The sequence below is a fragment of the Trematomus bernacchii genome, unplaced genomic scaffold, assembly GCF_902827165.1.
Source record: "Trematomus bernacchii unplaced genomic scaffold, fTreBer1.1, whole genome shotgun sequence".
Classification (NCBI taxonomy): domain Eukaryota; kingdom Metazoa; phylum Chordata; class Actinopteri; order Perciformes; family Nototheniidae; genus Trematomus; species Trematomus bernacchii.
The window spans coordinates 162,107-181,886 of record NW_022987727.1 but is presented as its reverse complement, the minus strand read 5'-3'; the positions used below and the strand labels follow the sequence as shown (position 1 = coordinate 181,886).

Sequence of the window (19,780 nt, the reverse complement as noted above, 5' to 3'; positions counted from 1 at the left end):
GCTCTTGCACATATTAACCCTGGACCCTCACATCTGTGTAAATGTGTGCTGTTAAAGCTCGAGGCTAACTTGATGACGAGGCACAGCTGAAAAGATAACTGGGATAATCCTTGAGAAAATTCCACAACGACACTCACATCTCAGCTCATTCACAGATTACACATTATAAGATCCTATGTTTTGTTTTATTCAAATCAAAGGTGTTTGATGATGATGCCAATGATAATTGTTTCAGTTAATTTGGTCATGATTTGTGCTCTTAAAATTATTTCTGTGTTTCGACACCTCTGCTTTCTTGCTAACTGAGGTTTTCCTTATGGTTATCCTGAATTCTCTTAACAGTATGTTGAAGTGATAAGTGAGGTGCGTCTTGTCCCAAGTGTAGCTTGCTGTTTTGTTGGTGTTAAGGTGTAAATACTTCATAAAATACCATCGCACACGGTTTATTATTTTGCTGCTGAAAACAGTTCCTAAGAAATGTGCTTACATTTTTGTTGTTGTTAGTTTTGGTATTTGTGGCCTCATATATTCTGCATTGTTTTGCTATTAATGTATTGATTTACGACTCAAATCAAACTAACCTAAAGTTAGCACAGTGAGGTAAGAAGAGATAAAGACTTAGAGAGACTAAAAGGAACAGAGAGGGGCACAGTGTAAAACTGAGTGTTATTTGCAAATGCCTCACCATTGGTGCTCTCAGAGGACAGGACAGTCTACATCTCACTACAGTTTAATTATTATTTGAGAACACCTCCTGAAGCTGACAAAAACAAAAGGCAGTGGGAAAAAAAATAAAAAAATGTAAGTGTTGCACAGAATAAGTAAGTCATAAATAAATGAAGTGGCTGTTATCTTGTTTGCTGCGCAATAAACTCTATTTGAGAGGGATTGTGTTGCCCACATCATGTATTAACTCTTATCAATTGGTAAATAGCCAGATAAATCATTGAACTGCCGGGATTAATAGGTAAAGTGATTGTTAACTTGTTGGAGTGACTTGTTTATGTTTCCTCAAAGCCAGTAAGAAAAGGTAAATTCCTTCCCGACCTAGTTTCTAAATAAGGTTTTTTATGTAAGAACAATCTTTTTTCATAACAAGTTACACAGTGATATGCACTTGGTCAAAGGTCTTGATGATGAGCTGGGAACAGAGCTTGCAGCATTACAGAAAATGTCCCTGACACGTGTAAGAAAGCACGTTTCCAATGTAGAGACAAGCTCATGCACATCCTGTGTCACTCATTAATCTGCGCTGCCTATACAGTAGACTGCGGGGCCACATTATTTTGCTCATATTGTTGGTAATGAAGTATGCTCAACTCTGCTTGGAAATATTGTTAGAAAACAATTAGCCTGACAAACACTGTTGTGAAATGTAACCAGTCGTATAACATGGCCAGTAAGCAGACACACCTCCTATCACCTGTTAGACCTTCAACAGACTGTTCTAAATGACCATCATGCTCCTTGTGTTTATACCTTTATATATACAGTCTATGGTTTATACATTTGTGTAAATGTTTAACTGTATGTGCATCTTCCTCGCAAGTACAACAACCCCCGTAAAATGTACCACCAACTGCTTGCTTGCAGCGGTTAGGCCTACTTCCTATTTACCAAAGGTGCATGAAGCTGCTTAGTTCAAATCAGCAGCAAACACCAGTAATACCATACAATCTGCTTTCAAGTGTACTGTGACTTAAGTGTGCTTAAGGTGTGTTAAGGGGAGGCTGTGGCACAGTGGGATAGTGCGCTGAACTTAGTGCGCTGAACTTTGAATCAGGGGATAGCAAGTTTGAGTCCCACTGCAGTCAGCATGTCGTTGTGTCCCTGGGCAAGACACTTCACCCCAAATTGCTCCTGTGGGGATTGTCCACAGTACTGAATGTATGTAAGTCGCTTTGGATAAAAGTGTCTAACAAGTGACATGTAATGTAATGTGTGTTTGAAAGTAGGATGATTACCAGGATAAGTATAATTGATTCAGGTGGTGTATTGTTGATTACATGCTGCAATCTTAAGTGGTACTTGGTGGGTTTAGTAACTTTGAAGTCACAAATAGTATTATTTTCTGAAAGTGAATACTTGTTCCTTTCAACACGTAAACAACCTTTAAATGTAATGCTTCTTATTCTATCACTTTCTATATTAAAGCAGACTTATATACTGCTTGCCTTGCCACTGGTAGAAACCTGAACAGCACCCTGCTGCTCTATTTTAAACTTGTTGAGCAGTGAGCATGCTATGTTCTCACTCACAGGCAGCAACTATCACAGACTTCGAATCGGAACTGCCTGCAAGCAGAAATACAACCATCTTTGAAAAAAGCTGGTGTCAAAAGCAAACATATGAATGCTTGCTCTGGAAAGCCTCTGGTCACCTCTGGTATGAAGCTGTGTTCTGCATGCGCTTTGCTAAAGTCATGCTACCATGCTAGTGCTCACACTCTGAACTGCTGTGCATGTGTGCCTGGAGTTAGGTAACATGCATGTTTAGCACACACTGACAGTGTCACTATGGCCTCCATTTGTGTGTCAGTTGTTGGGCTGCTGCTGAAGGGCAGAACCAGTTAAAGATACTAGTCAACATGGAGAAGAAATACCTTAAATAAAAATGCATTTAGAACTTTTTTCTTATTTTCTGCTCCATTTATCTTCTCATTTCACTTATCCCTAGATATATTTTTTAATAAAACTACTGTACCTTTACTCTGAAAGATTTAGAGTTTACGAAACAAACTGCCTATTTTCAGTTCCTCTTTTTTTTATTTGTGTTTGGCACTACTTTACCACAAGGTCCTCCTCTCTCTGCTGACGAAAGTGGGACAGACATCCAAAGCAAGAGTCCATGGGTGATCCAGGCCTGGCCTCTGCTCAGGCAGAGCATGGATCACTTCTGCTCAGGCAGCTTGAGAGGATGAGGGCAGCCGAGGAACTCACTGATGTGGTCCTGCTGGCAGAGGGGATTCCCTTTACTTGCCACAAGGTGGTGCTGTCTGCATTCAGCCCTTACTTCCAGGTGAAGTTGCTATCTACAGTTACTGAGAGTGAATGTGCTGATAAAGGAAAAATCTGATTTGTTTTGCAGAACTGAAACGATTAAATCTGTTGAGGATGCTATGAGACATTCATTGTTAATCACTGTGTCCAGGCCATGTTTACATGTGGTCTGAAGGAGACCCGAGGAGGAGAGGTATTTCTTAGAGACACTCCTGCCCAGAGCCTGGAGCTGCTACTGGACTACATGTACCGAGCTGAACTCCGCCTTTCGGACGACAACATCCAGGGAGTGGCTGCAGCTGCCTTCCTTCTCCATGTGGATGGAGCCTTCAGGTGGGAGAGGAGAACTGGAAATAGGTCTATATTCAAATAAACGTATATCAATTAGCCCATTGTGTGTATATGGAACATCAGGAGCATCCAGATACCTTTCTATATGTGGTATATGGCAAACAGGATAGAAAGTAAGTTTGAGAAGTATTTTAGTTCCCATCACCACCTTGTTATCGCTGCAGGTTGTGTCAGAACCACATGGAGGCCTGCATGGACCCTTCCAACTGTGTTGGCCTGTACCACTGGGCCAGAGACCTGGGGGCCGCCGGTCTGGCCAACTGCGCCTTAAGATACCTCTGCCAACACTTTGCACAGGTAAGGCATTCATTATTAGTTCATCCAAATATTCTCTCAATTAGAGAAAATGTCAAAACTGTTACTTGGGGTAAGAAATGATGTGGTCAAATGTAGATGTATGTGCAATGTCCATTCAGGCCTTGTGGAACCACCTGCTTAACTGTATCAACATTGTTCTTCTTTATTCAGTATTTGCCATTGATAACTCCCCCTTCATTATCCTCTTGCCTCAGGTTTGTGAAGAGGAAGAAGTGCTGGAGCTGGATGCTCAAAGTCTTGGGGACCTGCTGGGCTCAGATAACCTCAACATATCGCAGGAGGAGGTTGTGCTGGAGCTGGTGCTGCGTTGGGTGGAGAGGCGAAGAGGAGACTTGCAGAGTGAAGCCCAGGCTGTGGAGTTAATCAGGCATGTCCGGCTAGAACTTGTTGACCCTCGATTCCTCCGTAAAACTAGGAGACGAAACCCGGTGAGAGAAGAAAGGGAGGGAAGGGGAGGGACAGCAATAAAAGTCAAGATTCCTTATCAACATTTATCAAAAGATTAGTAGATTGTCAGACTACCATGCCTGTATATACAATGTTCCAGGAGTTGCTGAGGGATGCTGAGTGCTTTGGGTTGATTGACGCTGCTCTCCAGACCCCAGGTCTCTGTGAGGCGTCCGCTGCACCTCGGCCAGCCCTTCGTTACGGCATGGAGACCACCGACCTGCTGCTCTGCTTGGGTGGGGTGGATAAGGAGGGAGTGCCTGCCCGCCGTGGAGGACTTGCTGACCTCAGTTTTTGCTTTGACCCGCATGGCAGAAAAACATACTTTATCCCCTCTCCACTGAGGGTCTGTGGGGGTATGGGGCAGATCACAGCTGGGGCAGTGACACGAGACAACAACATAGTGGTAGCTATAGAGGGAGAAGACCAACACAGAAGCAAGAGGGTAGATATCTACAGGTGTGTGTGTTCACATAAGAATACAATTCATTTTTAAGGCCACTGCTTTCCAGATCTAAAATGCCTTTTTATTTGCCAGGTACGATCAATCAGAGAAGAACAGCTGGGTGAAGCTGTGCTCCACAGCACACAGGGACATGTATGCTTTAGGGCTTCTCGGTGATGCCCTGTATATGATGGGAGGTCAGATGAAAGTTCATAATCACTACATAATCACAGACAATGTTTCTAGATGGTCGCTGAAGAGAGGAGGCAGCTGGATCAGCTTTTCCCCTCTGCCTCTTCCCTTAGCCTGCCACTGCACCGTCAGCCTGAAGGAGCGTCTATATGTGCTGGGGGGCTGGACACCACAGGTACACAGAAATGTTAAAAAAAAATGTCAGCTGTAGATGGGTGCAATGATGTAACCTTGAGCAAGAGTACACTGGTCTATTATCAGGTTCAGGCTAGCCTGATGACAACCAAAAACAGACTTTCCCCACCAATAGGGCTACATTTTTCAAAGGCCCTGAAAGATTATTTTATGTTGACAGCCCTGTCAATCAAATGTGATCGATCCACAATCAGCACAAACCTTAAGTAGATTGACTGACCTTTTAGGTGTTGAACTTCTTAAATATTAGCCATTGCTGTTTTTAGTGAACTTTAACTTTGGTTGGTGTACGCTTAGTGCTTATAAGTATTTAATGTTTTAGAGAAACACTTGTTAAGGGGTAAATCAAATAGGTTTACATTTGAAATACTCTGTTGGACAGGACTGGGATAATAATTCAGGCTGAGAACCTTACATCAGCCCAGGCCATTGTTCACAGACCACTACTGGAGCTGTTTGTTGGCATACCCTCTCTTTTTATCGTCTAGCAGTCAGATGACGAAAGAATAGGTGTAAAATTCACCTTCTCTGTCCTTCACTGTTTCCCCTGGTTCTCATTTCTCACCTCAATGTGTTCTTCCTCCCTCTGTCCAACTCTTGTCTCCTCCATCAGCACCAGCCAGATGATGAGCCTGACAAGCTGAGTAACCGTGTCTTTCGGTTTGACCCCGGCAAAGACAGGTGGACTGAGTGTGCCAGGATGAAGTACTCCAGGTACCGCTGCGGGACGGCTGTCCTCAACGGAGAAATGTACATACTAGGTCAGACAAGAAAGACTGCAAGTTAATTTCTAAGTATTTCTTCTCTATGATATTGTAGCCAGGTGATGTGTTTGTGTGATTTTCAGGTGGTATAGGATGTGATGGAGAAGACTGTGGACAGTTACGACACTGCCTTAGCTCTGTAGAGATCTATAACCCAGACACAGACACCTGGAGGGCAGGACCAACCCTGCCCACGTCTTTACTCAGCCTTCAAACTAACGCCTCCAATGTAGGAGCAGTGCATGGCAAGCTTTACCTCTGTGGATACTACAAGGGTGCTGGTGAGTAAGTGAATGCCTGACAATATTTTTTCCTGCAGCTTCTTTTGCATGATCTCTTAGAGACGTAAACTTCATGGTGAAATGGCCTTTGCACACACAAACTATAGGAACACTTTGGGTCTGGGAATGCCAGCCAACTGATTAGATTAGAATAAATTAGATTTTGGTCAGCTGTAATTTACATACTTTCTCTAACTACTGCAGGCCGTCATGAGATCATCACCAAGGAGATTTTGAAAATGGACCCTGCAGACAATGTGTGGACTGTAGTGGAAAGACGAGCAGCCTTGCATGACAGCTATGACGTCTGTCTGGTCGCTAACCTCAATCCTCGAGACCTCTTCACACCATAATTCATCTCCTCCTGACTCTGAGCAACAAAGCTTGGAGCAAGGATGTATGTGAAATGAGCTTCTGTCCTCTTAGCTTAATTCAGCTGTATTGAAACCTGGCTGGAAATTCCTAAGTAGGCTATCAACCGCAGAGTTAATGTAAAATCTGGATGTTGTTCTATAACTTCCCAACAGACAATAGTGGTGGTGTTTTTTGTTGTAGCCCTATAATAACTTTTTGCATGGTTGTTGTATAAGGTTGTTTATTGAGTAGTAAAAACGATACCAGTTAAGCAGCTATCTTTTCAGCTTTACACGTTAAATGTGATATAGGGGCTAGTCATAACGTTGAGTTGAGTTAAATAAAACAAATAAATGAAATCCTGACGTTTTACTAAACACAGTTACTCTTTCTCTCCATATTCAAAGTATCTGCTTCATCCCACATTTCTTCAACGTTTTCTCAGGAATTTATTTTTCTCAGGTCACCGCATGGCAAAACATTAACAAACATGTCTGACTGAAGTGGTGGATTTAGGGTGAGTTTCTGACCCGCAATACATTCCATACATGCCTTCATCCCTCCTGCTGCCGATTAGCCCTCGGAAGACGCAAAAATGATCCCAAAGGAGTGTGACGCGCCGGGATGTTGCTATGAGAGCTACTTTAGGAACGAGCAGGCTCCACCCATCGCTCCTGTTGCTGTGTTTCTGAGGGGAGGGTTGAAGAGGAAAACACAGCTGCTGCCCAATGGATCGGATGGGTTTCATATGCTCATTTTAAAGCCAATAGACTAGTTTGTGGATCTGTTAACGCTCTTTATCAACAACTGCTTGGTCACGCTGCTTTCGTTTTGTGCTCCAAGTGCTCGGATACAGTTCCAGTGAGGGCTGCTCCTTGTCCGGACAGGTGCGCACAGTGCGCAGAGAGGATGGGCAGGAGTGAGGCTGACAGCAGAGGCGCAATGAACACCAGCGACTGCTCCGAGCTCGGTTGCCCGCGGGACGTGACATGCAGCGGCATCCGTGCGGGTGAGAAGTCCGCGGCGCTGGGAAGCCACCGTGCCTGCAGCGCGGACAAGAGGCAGAGAGACCCAGACATGGAGGGTGCGGCGAGCCCGGCTACAAATGTCACAGAGCCGACTGAAGTAAAGAAACACCAGCACAAACACAACTTGAAACACCGCTACGAGGTGATGGAGACTCTGGGGAAGGGCACCTACGGCAAAGTGAAGAAGGCAGTGGAGAGAGCAAGCCTGAAAACGGTGAGTTTACATTACTTTTGGCACAGCTATGTGAAGGAGGTTTCTTTTATAATCTTAAATAGTTTACATGCAGTATGAAGTATCATTTATGATAATTATGATTATGAATGTGATTGGTCAAAGCCTATATCTGTTTCATGCCAAGAGCAACTAAAAGCTTATTGAGATGATGTGGTATGTTGCTCATGCTTTTGTCTTCCTGGGAGGTACTCAGCTGTGTGTGTGTGTGTGTGTGTGTGTGTGTGTGTGTGTGTGTGTGTGTGTGTGTGTGTGTGTGTGTGTGTGTGTGTGTGTGTGTGTGTGTGTGTGTGTGTGTGTGTGTGTGTGTGTGTGTGTGTGTGTGTGTGTGTGTGTGTGTGTGTGTGTGTGTGTGTGTGTGTGTGTGTGTGTGTGTGTGTGTGTGTGTGTGTGTGTGTGTGTGTGTGTGTGTGAGTTCATGGGTATAACGGTGAACACAGTTCTTGCTTCCTGTGCTGCCAGGCTAAGATGCCTGTGGTCTGACTCACTCAGCACTTGAACAAGGGGATAATGTTACTACAAGACTGAAGGTCTCCTAGGAGTCCGACCCATGTTTAAAGAACTCACACACATTCTGAGGCAGACATTATAATATAATATATTTCTGTTTAACCTAACATTCAGAATATCCAGGTTAAAAATAGAATGAGGTGCCCGATTACTTTGAGTAACTGTGGGTTATTGTCTACAGTCAGCCTGACCAAACACAAAGAGAGAGATACCATGTCAGCCTCACATTCCCCTTCTGTTTCTTAAGTAAACAAACACACTGTAATAGTGATCATCTTTTTTGCAATCAGATTATAAAAGTGGGATAATTATTTGGGCTGCATTCAGTGTAACTGAGAGGCCTACATCTATGAGAACGAATGAACTGGAGGGAGACTGATAGATGAATATATTGAGAGAGGGAGAAAAAGCTATGGTGTGTGTGTGTGTTGGTAGGACAAGGGGAAAATGCTGAATCCTTTGAGCCAGTAGCCAGCACATACCAAAGATTCTTTGAAACAAAACGGACATTATTTTTAGAAACAAGACCAGGGGGCCGTAGTTTGAGGAAGCAGAGGAGGACAGAGAGCAAGACTGCAGTAAGAAGAGGAGGAGAAGAAGGAGGAGGAGGAGAAGAAGGAGGGGGTTGGAGATCACAGTAAAGAGCTGGCCTGAGATTGTCCCTGCATGTCTGAGTTGTTTTTGCTGCAGGAGGGGACTAATGGTGAAATGGAGAGGAAGGAAAGGAAAGGATGATAAATACTTTCTTGGATATTTAGTGCACTGTATGTCCCTTACATTGGCATTAGCTAGAATAAAAAAATGTTAGAATAAAACTGAATGATGCTTATAAGATGCTTAAGCAGATATTTGCAACTTGTGAAAAGAAGGATTGTGATTTGCTGTGAAGGCACAGGGTAACAAATATAATGTATTAGATCATATTAATAACCAGATTAAAGGAAATGTATTGTTTATATTAAGTCTTATATGGCTGTGCAGAACATCATGCATCTCTCATTACAACATCTACAGTGTGTTGCTCTTGTTCAAACATTATCAAATAATGCAAAACCTTATCCGAGAACATTTTCATGACTCACACACATGGCTTCCCTACATGCATCCTATTACAGTTTGGCATTTTCAGCCGATATCACACGTGCAGCACATTATTTGGATGAACAATGAGGTATTGTGAGTTAGATACTTTGTAGGTCATACTTAGACATGACGCATACACAGCACATTTGCATGAACAATGGTGAGATCATATACTCACATACCCACACGCAGAGGAAGTGTCACATACCCACACTTCCTCTGTGCACACGTGCCCCTTTAAGAATGATCTTGGCTCCCTGAGGTCTGAACAATTCCCAGTGTATGCCTCTCTTCTCTGTGCTCTGCTGATCAGGCCTTAATTCCAAGTCTGGGGGGTAAGCCAATGCTTAAACAGACATTAAAATACTTGCTTTTTGCCCTTAGGGAACATTCTTTGAAATACTTTATCCATTCCATTCACGTCTCCTATTTTCAGTCCAAAGTGTGAAGAAAATCCTAATATTTTAGCACTTGTTTAAAGAAAAGATTCCAATGCATTAAAATATTCTTGTTGGATCGCGTCACATCAGTTAGAGAAGGTCGGGTCAGTCCCGAGTGTTCCCTGGAGTGAGTTTGTGCTGTGTTGCATAACCAGTGTGGTTGATGGAGCATGTGAATTGTGTCTTCCAATGTCTTGTAGATGTTTTTCCGGCAGCTGAGAATGTTGCGACCCAGGGTGGAGACCTGCTCTCCTATTGGGACATTGTAAGGGTTGACAGAATAATACAAGGGTTTAATGAGGGCTTTGCTAGGATTTCAACCTCACAAATTAATCCTGCAGTCTCATCTTCACATTATATCAAAACTCTCACTCTTTCTGTTGTATGTTTTTCAAGCTTATAGTATTTTTAAATAGGAGAACCTGATCCTGTTTACTTTACTGCCTCTGTTCTGTCCTTGTTTGGTGCCATTTTATACTCTATCCAGATTGTGTGTGTTATGTTGTGTTCAGTGGTTGGGGGTTACATTGGGGTACAATGAGTGCCCAGGATTAAGGAAACAGAGTGTGAACAGGGCAGCTGTCAACCTTCTGCCTCTGAGCATGCTCAGATCACAGGAGACCTGCTCTTACACATCAAGCCCTTAAAACCCACATAATCACCTCTAATACCCACAGATTTTAGTCTTCTGTGTGTGAGTATATAACATGTCTTTGTTTCCATGCATGTGCAAGTTATACATGAACTGTCCATCTATCAGTGTTTGTTCACAGTTTGAATAATTCAAATTGTTGTGAGGAGGTTAGGGGGGAAATGAGTTAACCGGGTCGAGGAAAAAAAAAATTGACGAGGAATCTATATTTGATGGAACAAGAGCTTTTGAAAATAATACACCAACAAATGGTTGTACAAGGTATTAGCAATCCCCTAACAGCTGTTTTCCTGCTGTGGAAGATTGTTCTAGTGCTCTGTTGTCAACCTGCAGCAATCCAGATAAATGTGTTTTGAATACAATAATTCGAAATACATGCACAGACTCTCTGACAGTGTATCTCCTTTCTCAGGTGGCGATTAAGTCAATACGCAAGGAGCGTATCACAGATGATCTGGACAGAATTCACATCCAGAGAGAGATTGAGATCACCTCCTCGCTCAGGCACGCCAACATTATACGCTTCCATGAGGGTAATTCTGCAAATACAAAAGGACTGTACACTCACATCCAAACGTAATGGGGCAGGTGCTGAAAATGACCAGAGAATTAAAAACTAATAAACATATATCTCGCATTGTGAAAGCTTCTTCTTTGGTTTTCATTAGTCTGCAAACACAACACAAACACAGAGGAGGTGTAACACATTGTGAGTCTGGATCTTTGCATTGGATTCATTTACAATACAAATATCACCATATCATTAAGAAGTCTCCATTATAGTATCAATTGTTGGATTGGATCCTGTTTAATTCTGGTTCATATTTAGATGAAAACAAATGCAGAAACAACACATTTTCTTTTAGTATAGTGATGGTTTGAGGCATTCCCTGATGTTCATGTCAACACGTCTGCATAATTCTGACCTGTAAATGTTTCATGTGTCCTGCGCAGTGTTTGAGAGCCGGGATAAGATTGTGATAGTGATGGAGTTCGCCAGCAGGGGAGAGCTGTACGATTACATTCAGGAGAGAAGGAGACTGCCTGAAACAGAAGCCAGAGGCATCTTCAGACAAATCACATCTGCTGTCCACTACTGCCACAAGGTTTGCACACTCACTTTTTGCAAATACACCTCTGGAATTCAGTATACATTTGGGAACCACATGTGGGCATGTGCTGAATTGCATGTTGCGTTATTCAACTGTGTGCAAGCAAACACAGAACAGCTAAATCCACAAAATCGTATCTTATCTTAAATACTGCATACAAACTTGACTTGCGTTTTCAGATCGCCGAGTAAAGAGCGCATTAAGCCATGATTGTTTTAAATAGTCACACACTGCCACATTGACTGTTCTCCCTCCAAAATAATGTAAGCCCTGGAAAAGGAACACATTTTTATTTTCTTAGTGCGTGTGTGCAGGAGAACATACATAAATCCTATTAATACAGAAGTGCAGTGCAGTCAATGTGAGGATATGTGTCTCGCAGTGAGCTGATTTGAATTTAAAAAAAAATAAAGTGTTTTCATATCATCTTATTTTGGAAGTTTGGCTTCTTCATGAGTCCCACATTAAACTCAGAGATTATCGCTCAGCTCCTGTGGCTTTGTAGCAGACAGGCAGCTGGATATCTAGCTCCTCATGCACTCAAACATTGTCCCAAAATAGACATGAGTGCCCCACCACGAATGAATTATTGAAGGTGCCTCTGAGGTATGCAGGGCACATGGAGGCACATGAGGCTTGAATGAAAATACTTCAGTATTGTTTTTGTTATTCTCTAAATTGGTTCATAGTCATTTAAAAATAGCAAGAATAATAACCTGGTTAACCACATATATTTATTTCTTCTACTTTTCTTCCTCTGCCTTGAATACACACACATGTCTTTTATGATGTACGTAGTGTAGACAAACCATTGTGTAATGCCAAGGGTAATTTCCTTTAATTCTCTGAAGAGGCTGTCATTAACAAAAGAAAGTAGGCTTTCCTGGCACATAAGAAACGTTTACATTTTCCCTGCTTCACGCTGCTTCCTGGGTGGCCACAGTTCAGTATCCATAACAGCATTGTCTCTTTATATGATTTAACACCTATTCAATGTCAGGGAAAAAAGGTTTTCCTCCCATCAATCCTCTAGTGTGGTCTCTCTCCATACGCCACAACTGCATATACTGTGGCATCATGTTGGCTGGCAGGTGCTTAATGCCATCATGGGATCAAATCGCATCTCATCAGATGAATTAACTCAAACAAAAGAATTCCTCATGGCTGTTGATGAGCTTTTCTGAAGACACACAACCCTGCAACACAAGGCCTGAGTGGAATGTTAATGGTTATAAAAGGACCCTTTCAGCACATGATGGCTTTATGTTATAAACTTTCGATGCTTCAGTCTTAATGTCTGCATGCAATGAGAAAACATCTGACATTAAACGGGGGACAGTGCAGGATCTCATTATGTTCCTGCTCTCTTCAGAACGGCGTTGTGCATCGAGACCTCAAGCTGGAGAACATCCTTTTGGATCAAGATTTTAACGTAAAGGTAAGAATTTTAATTCATTTATTTAACAGGGACAGTGCACATTAATTAACATTGCTGTAAATGTGCCAGAGTTAGCCAAGAGGCTATTTTTCATCACACATTTCATTTTAAACAAGTAAATACAATCAATTTAAAACATGCAACATACATTACTGGAATACTTAAATAAAAATGTTTTAAAAGACAGAACAATAAAACAAAACAAATAAAACAAAACAAAAGAACATGTTCAAACACAGGCAGTGGGTTTTAAGGAGCAGAAGATTGTGTCAGTGTTGGCAGAGCTGATTCCTCACTAACCGTGTTTTGAGTTTTGATTTAAATCAACTGAATGTAGTCTGGTCTCTGATTGTAGATGGGATTGAGTTCCATTGCTGAGCAGCTTTAACAGAAAATGAAGACTGACTGAAATAACTTTTCCTACGTGGAATAATGCAATCTCCTCTCGCTGCACCTCTTGTTAGAGGAGGTGAGGTAAGGCAGACTGAATTTGACAGAACATACACACACTGAGCCTTCACATCACTTTCCAACAACATGATGAATGTGTGTCTTGTATTATAATAATAGACCATCCAAATAGCCACAGTTGCTTTTGTTTTGAAGCACAAAGGCACATCTTCATAAGACACTGGCATTTACATCAGGAAGCTTTCCACTGCTGCTGTTTTTAGCATCCTGGAAGGAAGCTTTAACTAAAATGCAACACTGTGCACTTTCAGAGCATATAGTATTGGAGCCCTCTCAACCCACAGTAATTTGTATGTGTTGTTAAGGTATGCACACTGAACCAGCACAAACATACTGCCAGGTCTTATAAAAGAACACAGGGGTCATTTTTTGCCTTATTTGGGTATCCCTCTCCTTATATGGGAGCTGAGCACGGCCAAAGGGGAATGCTGGGAATCCAGTGGCAATCGAGCCAATCGAAGGGTTTTTAATATAAGTATGCTCTGTCTGTCCATCAAAAGAAAACACTACTGTATGTGCAGACGTCTCAGCGACTCTTCATTCGTCACAAACCTCATGTTCACCACATCGGCTTCTCACAGCATCCGTGGCAGGAAATAACACAGCCTCTGTGCGATGCATAGTCAGACGTGACAGGGAAAATGTTGCTCTATACTAATAATAAATTGCCCTTAAGTGGTTGAATTGAACTATTTACACTTCTTAGTAGCAGAAGTCTGCATCCAATGATAGATCCAATGCACCGTAGAAAATGACCAGCGACCTGTTTCAGTCCAGCATGTGTATGAGAGACGGTGGCGTCTCACAACATCAATCTAATTCCCAGACATATGTACAGGAGTCATGTGTATGTCTAGTAAAGAAAATGCATCTTACACAATCATTGGACACTGAGGAATGTTTCCCGCAAAGCACTGTAATAAGTTCTCTGGTGGATGTAAACATGAGTTATACTACAGAATGCATACACACACAGACACACACAAGGTAGTAAAGCTTTATAAACTACACAACTCACATGCTCAGACTACACCCCATTATTGTCACTGTATGTATAATATCAACTGTGAGCTGGCTTGTATACACAGTGTACTCCGCCACCTGTGAGGTCTCTGTTTCGCGGAAATAAGCTGACGGGCTGAGTATTTTAACACCACAGGGCTGATAGTGGCTGGGTGCTCATGGTATTAATCTCTTCAGATAGAGAGGAGCCTCGGTATGTCTGCATATGGCTCTTGCGGCCTCGAGTGAGTGATTGTTCCGTTACGTGAGTGTAAGCAGCCTGATGTTTTTTGGCACTCTCCTCTTCCCTCACTCACACTTACACTGGCAAAAGCTCAGCCTTACTCATTTTAGCTCTTTTAAAAGGAATTGTTTTTAGTGACTGTGTTTTTGGTTAAGGGTTTTGCAGTGCACACTCACTCAGAAGGAATCTGGATTAAATGAGAAGCATGTGTGTGTTGAGGTGAATTAACTAATGCACTTATAAAGGGTTTAGTGTAAACTGATTGGTCCAGTATGTCATAAGGTCATGTGTTTTCAGCTGATTTCTGGCATCATTCAAGATCTGCCTTCTATTAAGCAATAGATCAATATTCATGAAAACGATGTGTTTCAATGTAGTGGCTAGGCGGCTTCTTTAAGTGTGTAATATTAAGTATTGTATTTGTTAAAATAATTATAATATCTAATAATAGTTATGTCCTAAATGGTCTGCTGTAACTTGACTTGTTTATTTTTTTGTTATTTGTCTTATTACAACATAAAGTTATTAAGTAATATATTTACTCACGCCCAAAATAATACTTGACTCTTAAGATGTATTTTATGTTTTCTCTCTCTCTCTGACTCTGCAGCTGGCTGACTTTGGCCTTTCCAATCACTTCCAGAGGGGCACTCTGCTGGCAGACCTACTGTGGAAAGTCCGCTTTATGCTGCCCCGGAGATAGTGAACGGACTGCCTACCAGGGGCCAGAGGTTGGTCAACACACACGGCCCTCACTGGTTTCCTCAGACAAAATATAACCAAAGCAGTAAAGCTGTGGTCTGTTTAAATCCAAACAATGAACTGAAAGATAGTAAGGCTTTCTGTAGAGCTGGGGGAACCTACTGTACAGTTGGTGAAAACACACTTTTTGTGTTAACCATTGTTATTGATCCATTTCTAATAAACAAATAGTTTTTAGTGCAGCTTTCGAATGCTGAGTTTGAACCACATTAAATGGGTCCGACTAAAATGCGAAATGTAAAATATAGTTTAGTCACATGAATGTAGATCCTTTGATTGTGCTTTCTATCATGCACCATCTCATTGTGTTAAATTATAGCCTGAATTTTCTGAGGTGGCAAGGCATGTACTTCATTATGTTTTGATATGCTAGGTGGACTGCTGGGCACTGGGGGTGCTGCTTTATGCCCTGGTGTACAGCAGCATGCCATTCAATGGGGCGAGCCACTGCACACTTACAGAGCAAATCAGCCAAGGTCGCTACAGCAGACCCAACCCCCCATCAGGTAACCCTTTACAATGTCCATTAACATTATATTAAAATATCTACTCTGATATAATGGCTTTGTGTGTTGTTCTTGCTAGAATCCTGTTAATGTACAATGTTGTTGTCAGTTTGGCTGCTATAAATAAATGTTGACGGTGTTCCCTCCAGACGCCTGCGCTCTTATCGACTGGTTGTTGACAGTGCGTGTGGATGAGAGGGCTACGATAGAGGACGTTGCCAACCACTGGTGGGTGAACTGGGGTTTTTGAAGAGAGTGTGTGTGACTGCCCTTCATCCCCACACCAAGAATGCCCCTCCCCCTCCTACTGGCGCGCTACATCGGACTGGCAGAATTGTGTCGCCGTTACCAGCAACATGAGCCTCATCCTCAGACTCCTCCTGTCCACCTCAACTCTCACCTCATCCCTTTTACTTCAGCTTCCCTCTGACGAGTGATCGAGGAGGAGGAGGAGGAGGAGGAGGAGGAGGGAGGAGGAGGAGGAGGAGTGAGGAGAGGAAGGGTATGCAGAAGAATGTCAAAGCCTGAGGAAGTCACGCAAGGAGAATACAATTCCCCAGACTGCACTTGGAGCTTGTGATGGTGTTAGCGAAACAGCTGCCTCCTCTGCTGCGATTTCCTCCACTCCCACCATTGAAAGAAAGAAGCCCAAAGGTATTCTAAAACCCCAAAGAAGTTTTGACTCAGTCTTTCACAGCCCTCCTAAAGAAATCTTCTCCTCCCAACCGTGTAGCACTGCTCCCCAGCCTTTTCGATCACATTCACTTCCCCGCACACATGCTGATGCCCTTTCCACCAGCTTGCCACCTCCCTCTACTTTCTGTCAGCCCTCAACCAAAATGCCCAAGAAGGGGATACTGAAGAACTTGTATGGGGGGGAATCGAGTTATGGCTCATCCTCACAAAGAAGGATCTCTCTGGAGCAGAAGTTAAAGATGGAGAAGGAGCAGGTGATTTCTGCTACCACAACCAGCACACTGGGCTCCCAGCAGCAGAAGACAGCCCCACCATGCGCACTGAAGCGGTAAGAAGAAGGAAGGGGATTCTGAAACGCAACGGCAAGTTCTCTCGCAGTCTGGATCTTCACGATGACCAGCACCCGGCACCCATGATATTCCCTGAAGCTCTCCAGAAGCTTCTCCAGGACACAGGGGGTGCCCAGGGTCACCGTAGCCGCCCCTCAAGTGTGGTGAGCGAGGATAGCCTCTTCTCTTCCGATTCCTTTGACCTCCTAGACCTCAGCGCTCAATCACGTCGCAGGTTTTTCTCTCGTGGGACGCAGCAAAGCGCGTGCAGCTCTGAGGAGGACCTGGAGCAGATGAGGGTTGAGTCACACAGAGTTAGTGGAGAAGGCTGCTAACATAAGCCCAAGAAATAAGGCAGACACAAGTGTGCTGAAAACAGGGTTAAACACCAGTTCTTCAGTTCACTTTTCTGTGCCATTCAGTGTCTGCCATCTTGCAAAGACCCTGGAAATGTTGCTTATCACGAACAAGAATTTTGTATTAATGATGAATGGAACTATCAATGACATTTGAATTGTAATTTGAATGCAAGGCAATGCAGAAGGTGATTAGACACAAAGTGACACCTAAATGGGATCACATGTCTGAGTAAATGTGGCCGAATGGACGGTTCAATCTACTCACTCTGAACTCATCTGCAATAAATCCACTTTCAGGAGATTTCTCTTCTGATAAGCCTTGACAAATCTGAGTCTGGATCTGTAAAGCACTGCATGTTTTCTGAACTGATGCGAAGTAAAACAGAGGGTATGTGCATCTGGGTATCAGTATGTAACAGTGACGATTAACCAACAAGCTATGTAAAGCAATTTTCCATCCAACTTCTTTTATGGCCATTTTACACATAAAACCCTGAGAGGTTATGTTGAGAAGTAATAAAATACACTTGAAATGTTTAGCTGAGCTGGTAAAGTTGGTGTATCAACAAAAGCAAAATGCAACAAAGTGTAATGATAACAGCATTAGTGAATAATGTTAGACGGAAACAACAGATCTGTGTGGAAACTTTTAATGTTCTTCATACAAGAAAATATACAAACATAAATGCCAGATTGAAAATATTGTTTTCCAAAGTTTAAGGTTTGATAAGCACTCTATTAATTCTAATTTTAAAATAAAAAAAGGCAGTGAATGGGAATGCACATTGACTCGCACTTTGGGAATTAAGTTTGGCTACATTTGAAACCTGTATATAAAGGTGGTTTATTATTAGGATACTTCTAAACTGAACTGACACTTGATGGCAACACCTTCCTTTACAATATTTGATTATTGCTTCACAGAAAGAAAGTTATTATGAAGGAATTGTTAAGTGTTAATACATGTGCAGTATTTGTAAACCATTTTAGCTTCTATAGAGACATGTTTTTTAAATGTGTTTTACTAGATTATTATTATCTATTTCTACACCAGCCTCCACAATTGCCCACAGTGATGCTATAAAAAAAGATTATGTTTACATTTACCTTTTGTGTGTCGTCAGACTCGTCACACATGAATTAAATGTGTATTCACTCCCTATATTCCCTAAGTAAGGGGAGTTAAAGTAAAGCGTTAACTATTTCATGACTATATTTGTACACAGTATTGTAATATTTTGCTCCTTTGCACAAACAGACACAGTGTGAATACAAGATGGATCACATTTATTTTTCTATGACACCCCCAGTGCTGCTGCGGACATTTAAAAATGTTTTGGTATGCAGTAGACGTATGCAATTTTAAGACTGTCATTTTCTAAAAGGATTGTTAATTTTGTTCAAGCATTTCATACTTTTTGCATGGGTGGGGGTCAAATAAATGATGTGAACCTAAAGACTTTCCTGTTGTTTTTCTGGTGGGAGAAAAAGAAAAGTAGCAGGAGATAAAAGATTAAATGTGCACATAAAACAACTTCAAAAAAGGTTGAGATAAATATTAGGATACGCAAATGGTGTGCCTGTCTTTAGAGAAATCACCCTTTTATTCCAAATGGTTAAGGCATTTTCTCCTTTTGGCCCTGAGCACGACACAACACGGAGAAATCAAACAACATTGTTTATGAAAGAGCAAGAGCTACCCATTTAATGAAATTCCATATTCCTTTGTCTCCATGAACACAGAGCTCAATCTACTTCTTCAGCAAAATGCATTTAAAGAAGAAAACACCTAGAAGTCAAATAAGGCTTAAGTACATAAATTACAGAGTGGTTTAAGAATAAATGTTTTCGAGTAAGTAAGTAAGGTTTACCTTTTATCGAATCATTATGTAATAAAGGCATTAATACATCAACTGTGCATAACTGCATATAAACATTTGAAGTGAGGCATTGAGCATGATGCATGCATGCTTTTATGTTTGTTTGCTTTGCTTGGGTTTCAAGAAACACATGTTTTACAGACCTCTCCTCTGTCTAATGAAGAGAACACATCATCGCAGGAAGGTAAAAACACATAACTCTAGGTTTTACATGCTATATTACATATTTAAGATTAACATTTTTCTCCAATGACAACATTCCTCCGCCTCTTAGGCACATGATAAATAGTCAAAAATCCATATGCCTTTTGGACGTGAATGTATTCACAGTGTTAAAATGAAACAAGCCAAGCTCACCAGCAGGTCTTGTTTAGATGTGGAGAAGTCTGGTATGGCTGATATATACATAGGGCTTACTTTATACTACCCACTTGCATGGTTTTAACTCATAAGTGTCCTTCGTGTTGTGGCCATAAGTCTTGAGCAGAGGTCCAATGGTGTCACCTCCAAACAGTCGTTATCTCCTGTCAGTCACACAGCGACCATCCTGTTAACAGCTGCCATCTATTTGTTTCGATGAGATCTAGATTAGATATATATTAGTTCCCTACAACGGAAATAGTATTTTTTTAGATTAACAACTACAACTATGTTGTGCTCATATGGTCATATTGAATCATTTTGGAGTTT

The 19,780-nt window shown here is 41.9% G+C and overlaps 1 protein-coding gene and 1 pseudogene across 2 annotated transcripts; both read left to right on the top strand.

The window, feature by feature from the left end:
• The first annotated feature begins 2,785 nt into the window (after window positions 1–2,785).
• LOC117494433 (kelch repeat and BTB domain-containing protein 12-like) lies at window positions 2,786–6,707 on the top strand. Of its 2 annotated transcripts, XM_034145352.1 has the most exons (10): window positions 2,786–3,018; window positions 3,151–3,332; window positions 3,515–3,647; window positions 3,863–4,096; window positions 4,216–4,574; window positions 4,654–4,757; window positions 4,866–4,927; window positions 5,561–5,708; window positions 5,795–5,992; window positions 6,197–6,707. In XM_034145352.1, exons 1-10 carry the CDS (start codon window positions 2,848–2,850, stop codon window positions 6,343–6,345), a joined length of 1,740 nt encoding a protein of 579 aa, XP_034001243.1. In that variant the 5' UTR covers window positions 2,786–2,847; the 3' UTR covers window positions 6,346–6,707. The 2 variants fall into 2 exon arrangements, with proteins under 2 accessions (XP_034001243.1, XP_034001242.1); XM_034145351.1 differs by having other exon boundaries at window positions 4,654–4,927.
• Window positions 6,708–7,054: 347 nt separating this feature from the next.
• On the top strand, window positions 7,055–18,667 carry LOC117494434 (annotated as a pseudogene).
• Window positions 18,668–19,780: the final 1,113 nt, after the last annotated feature.

Bases quoted from the DNA above. Each gene is read 5' to 3' on its own strand.
- LOC117494433 (XM_034145351.1), top strand. From the start codon at position 2,848: ATGGGTGATCCAGGCCTGGCCTCTGCTCAGGCAGAGCATGGATCACTT. The intron at 3,019-3,150 runs GTGAAGTTGCTA...CACTGTGTCCAG, and splicing joins CATTCAGCCCTTACTTCCAG to GCCATGTTTACATGTGGTCT. The intron at 4,575-4,653 runs GTGTGTGTGTTC...TTTATTTGCCAG, and splicing joins AAGAGGGTAGATATCTACAG to GTACGATCAATCAGAGAAGA.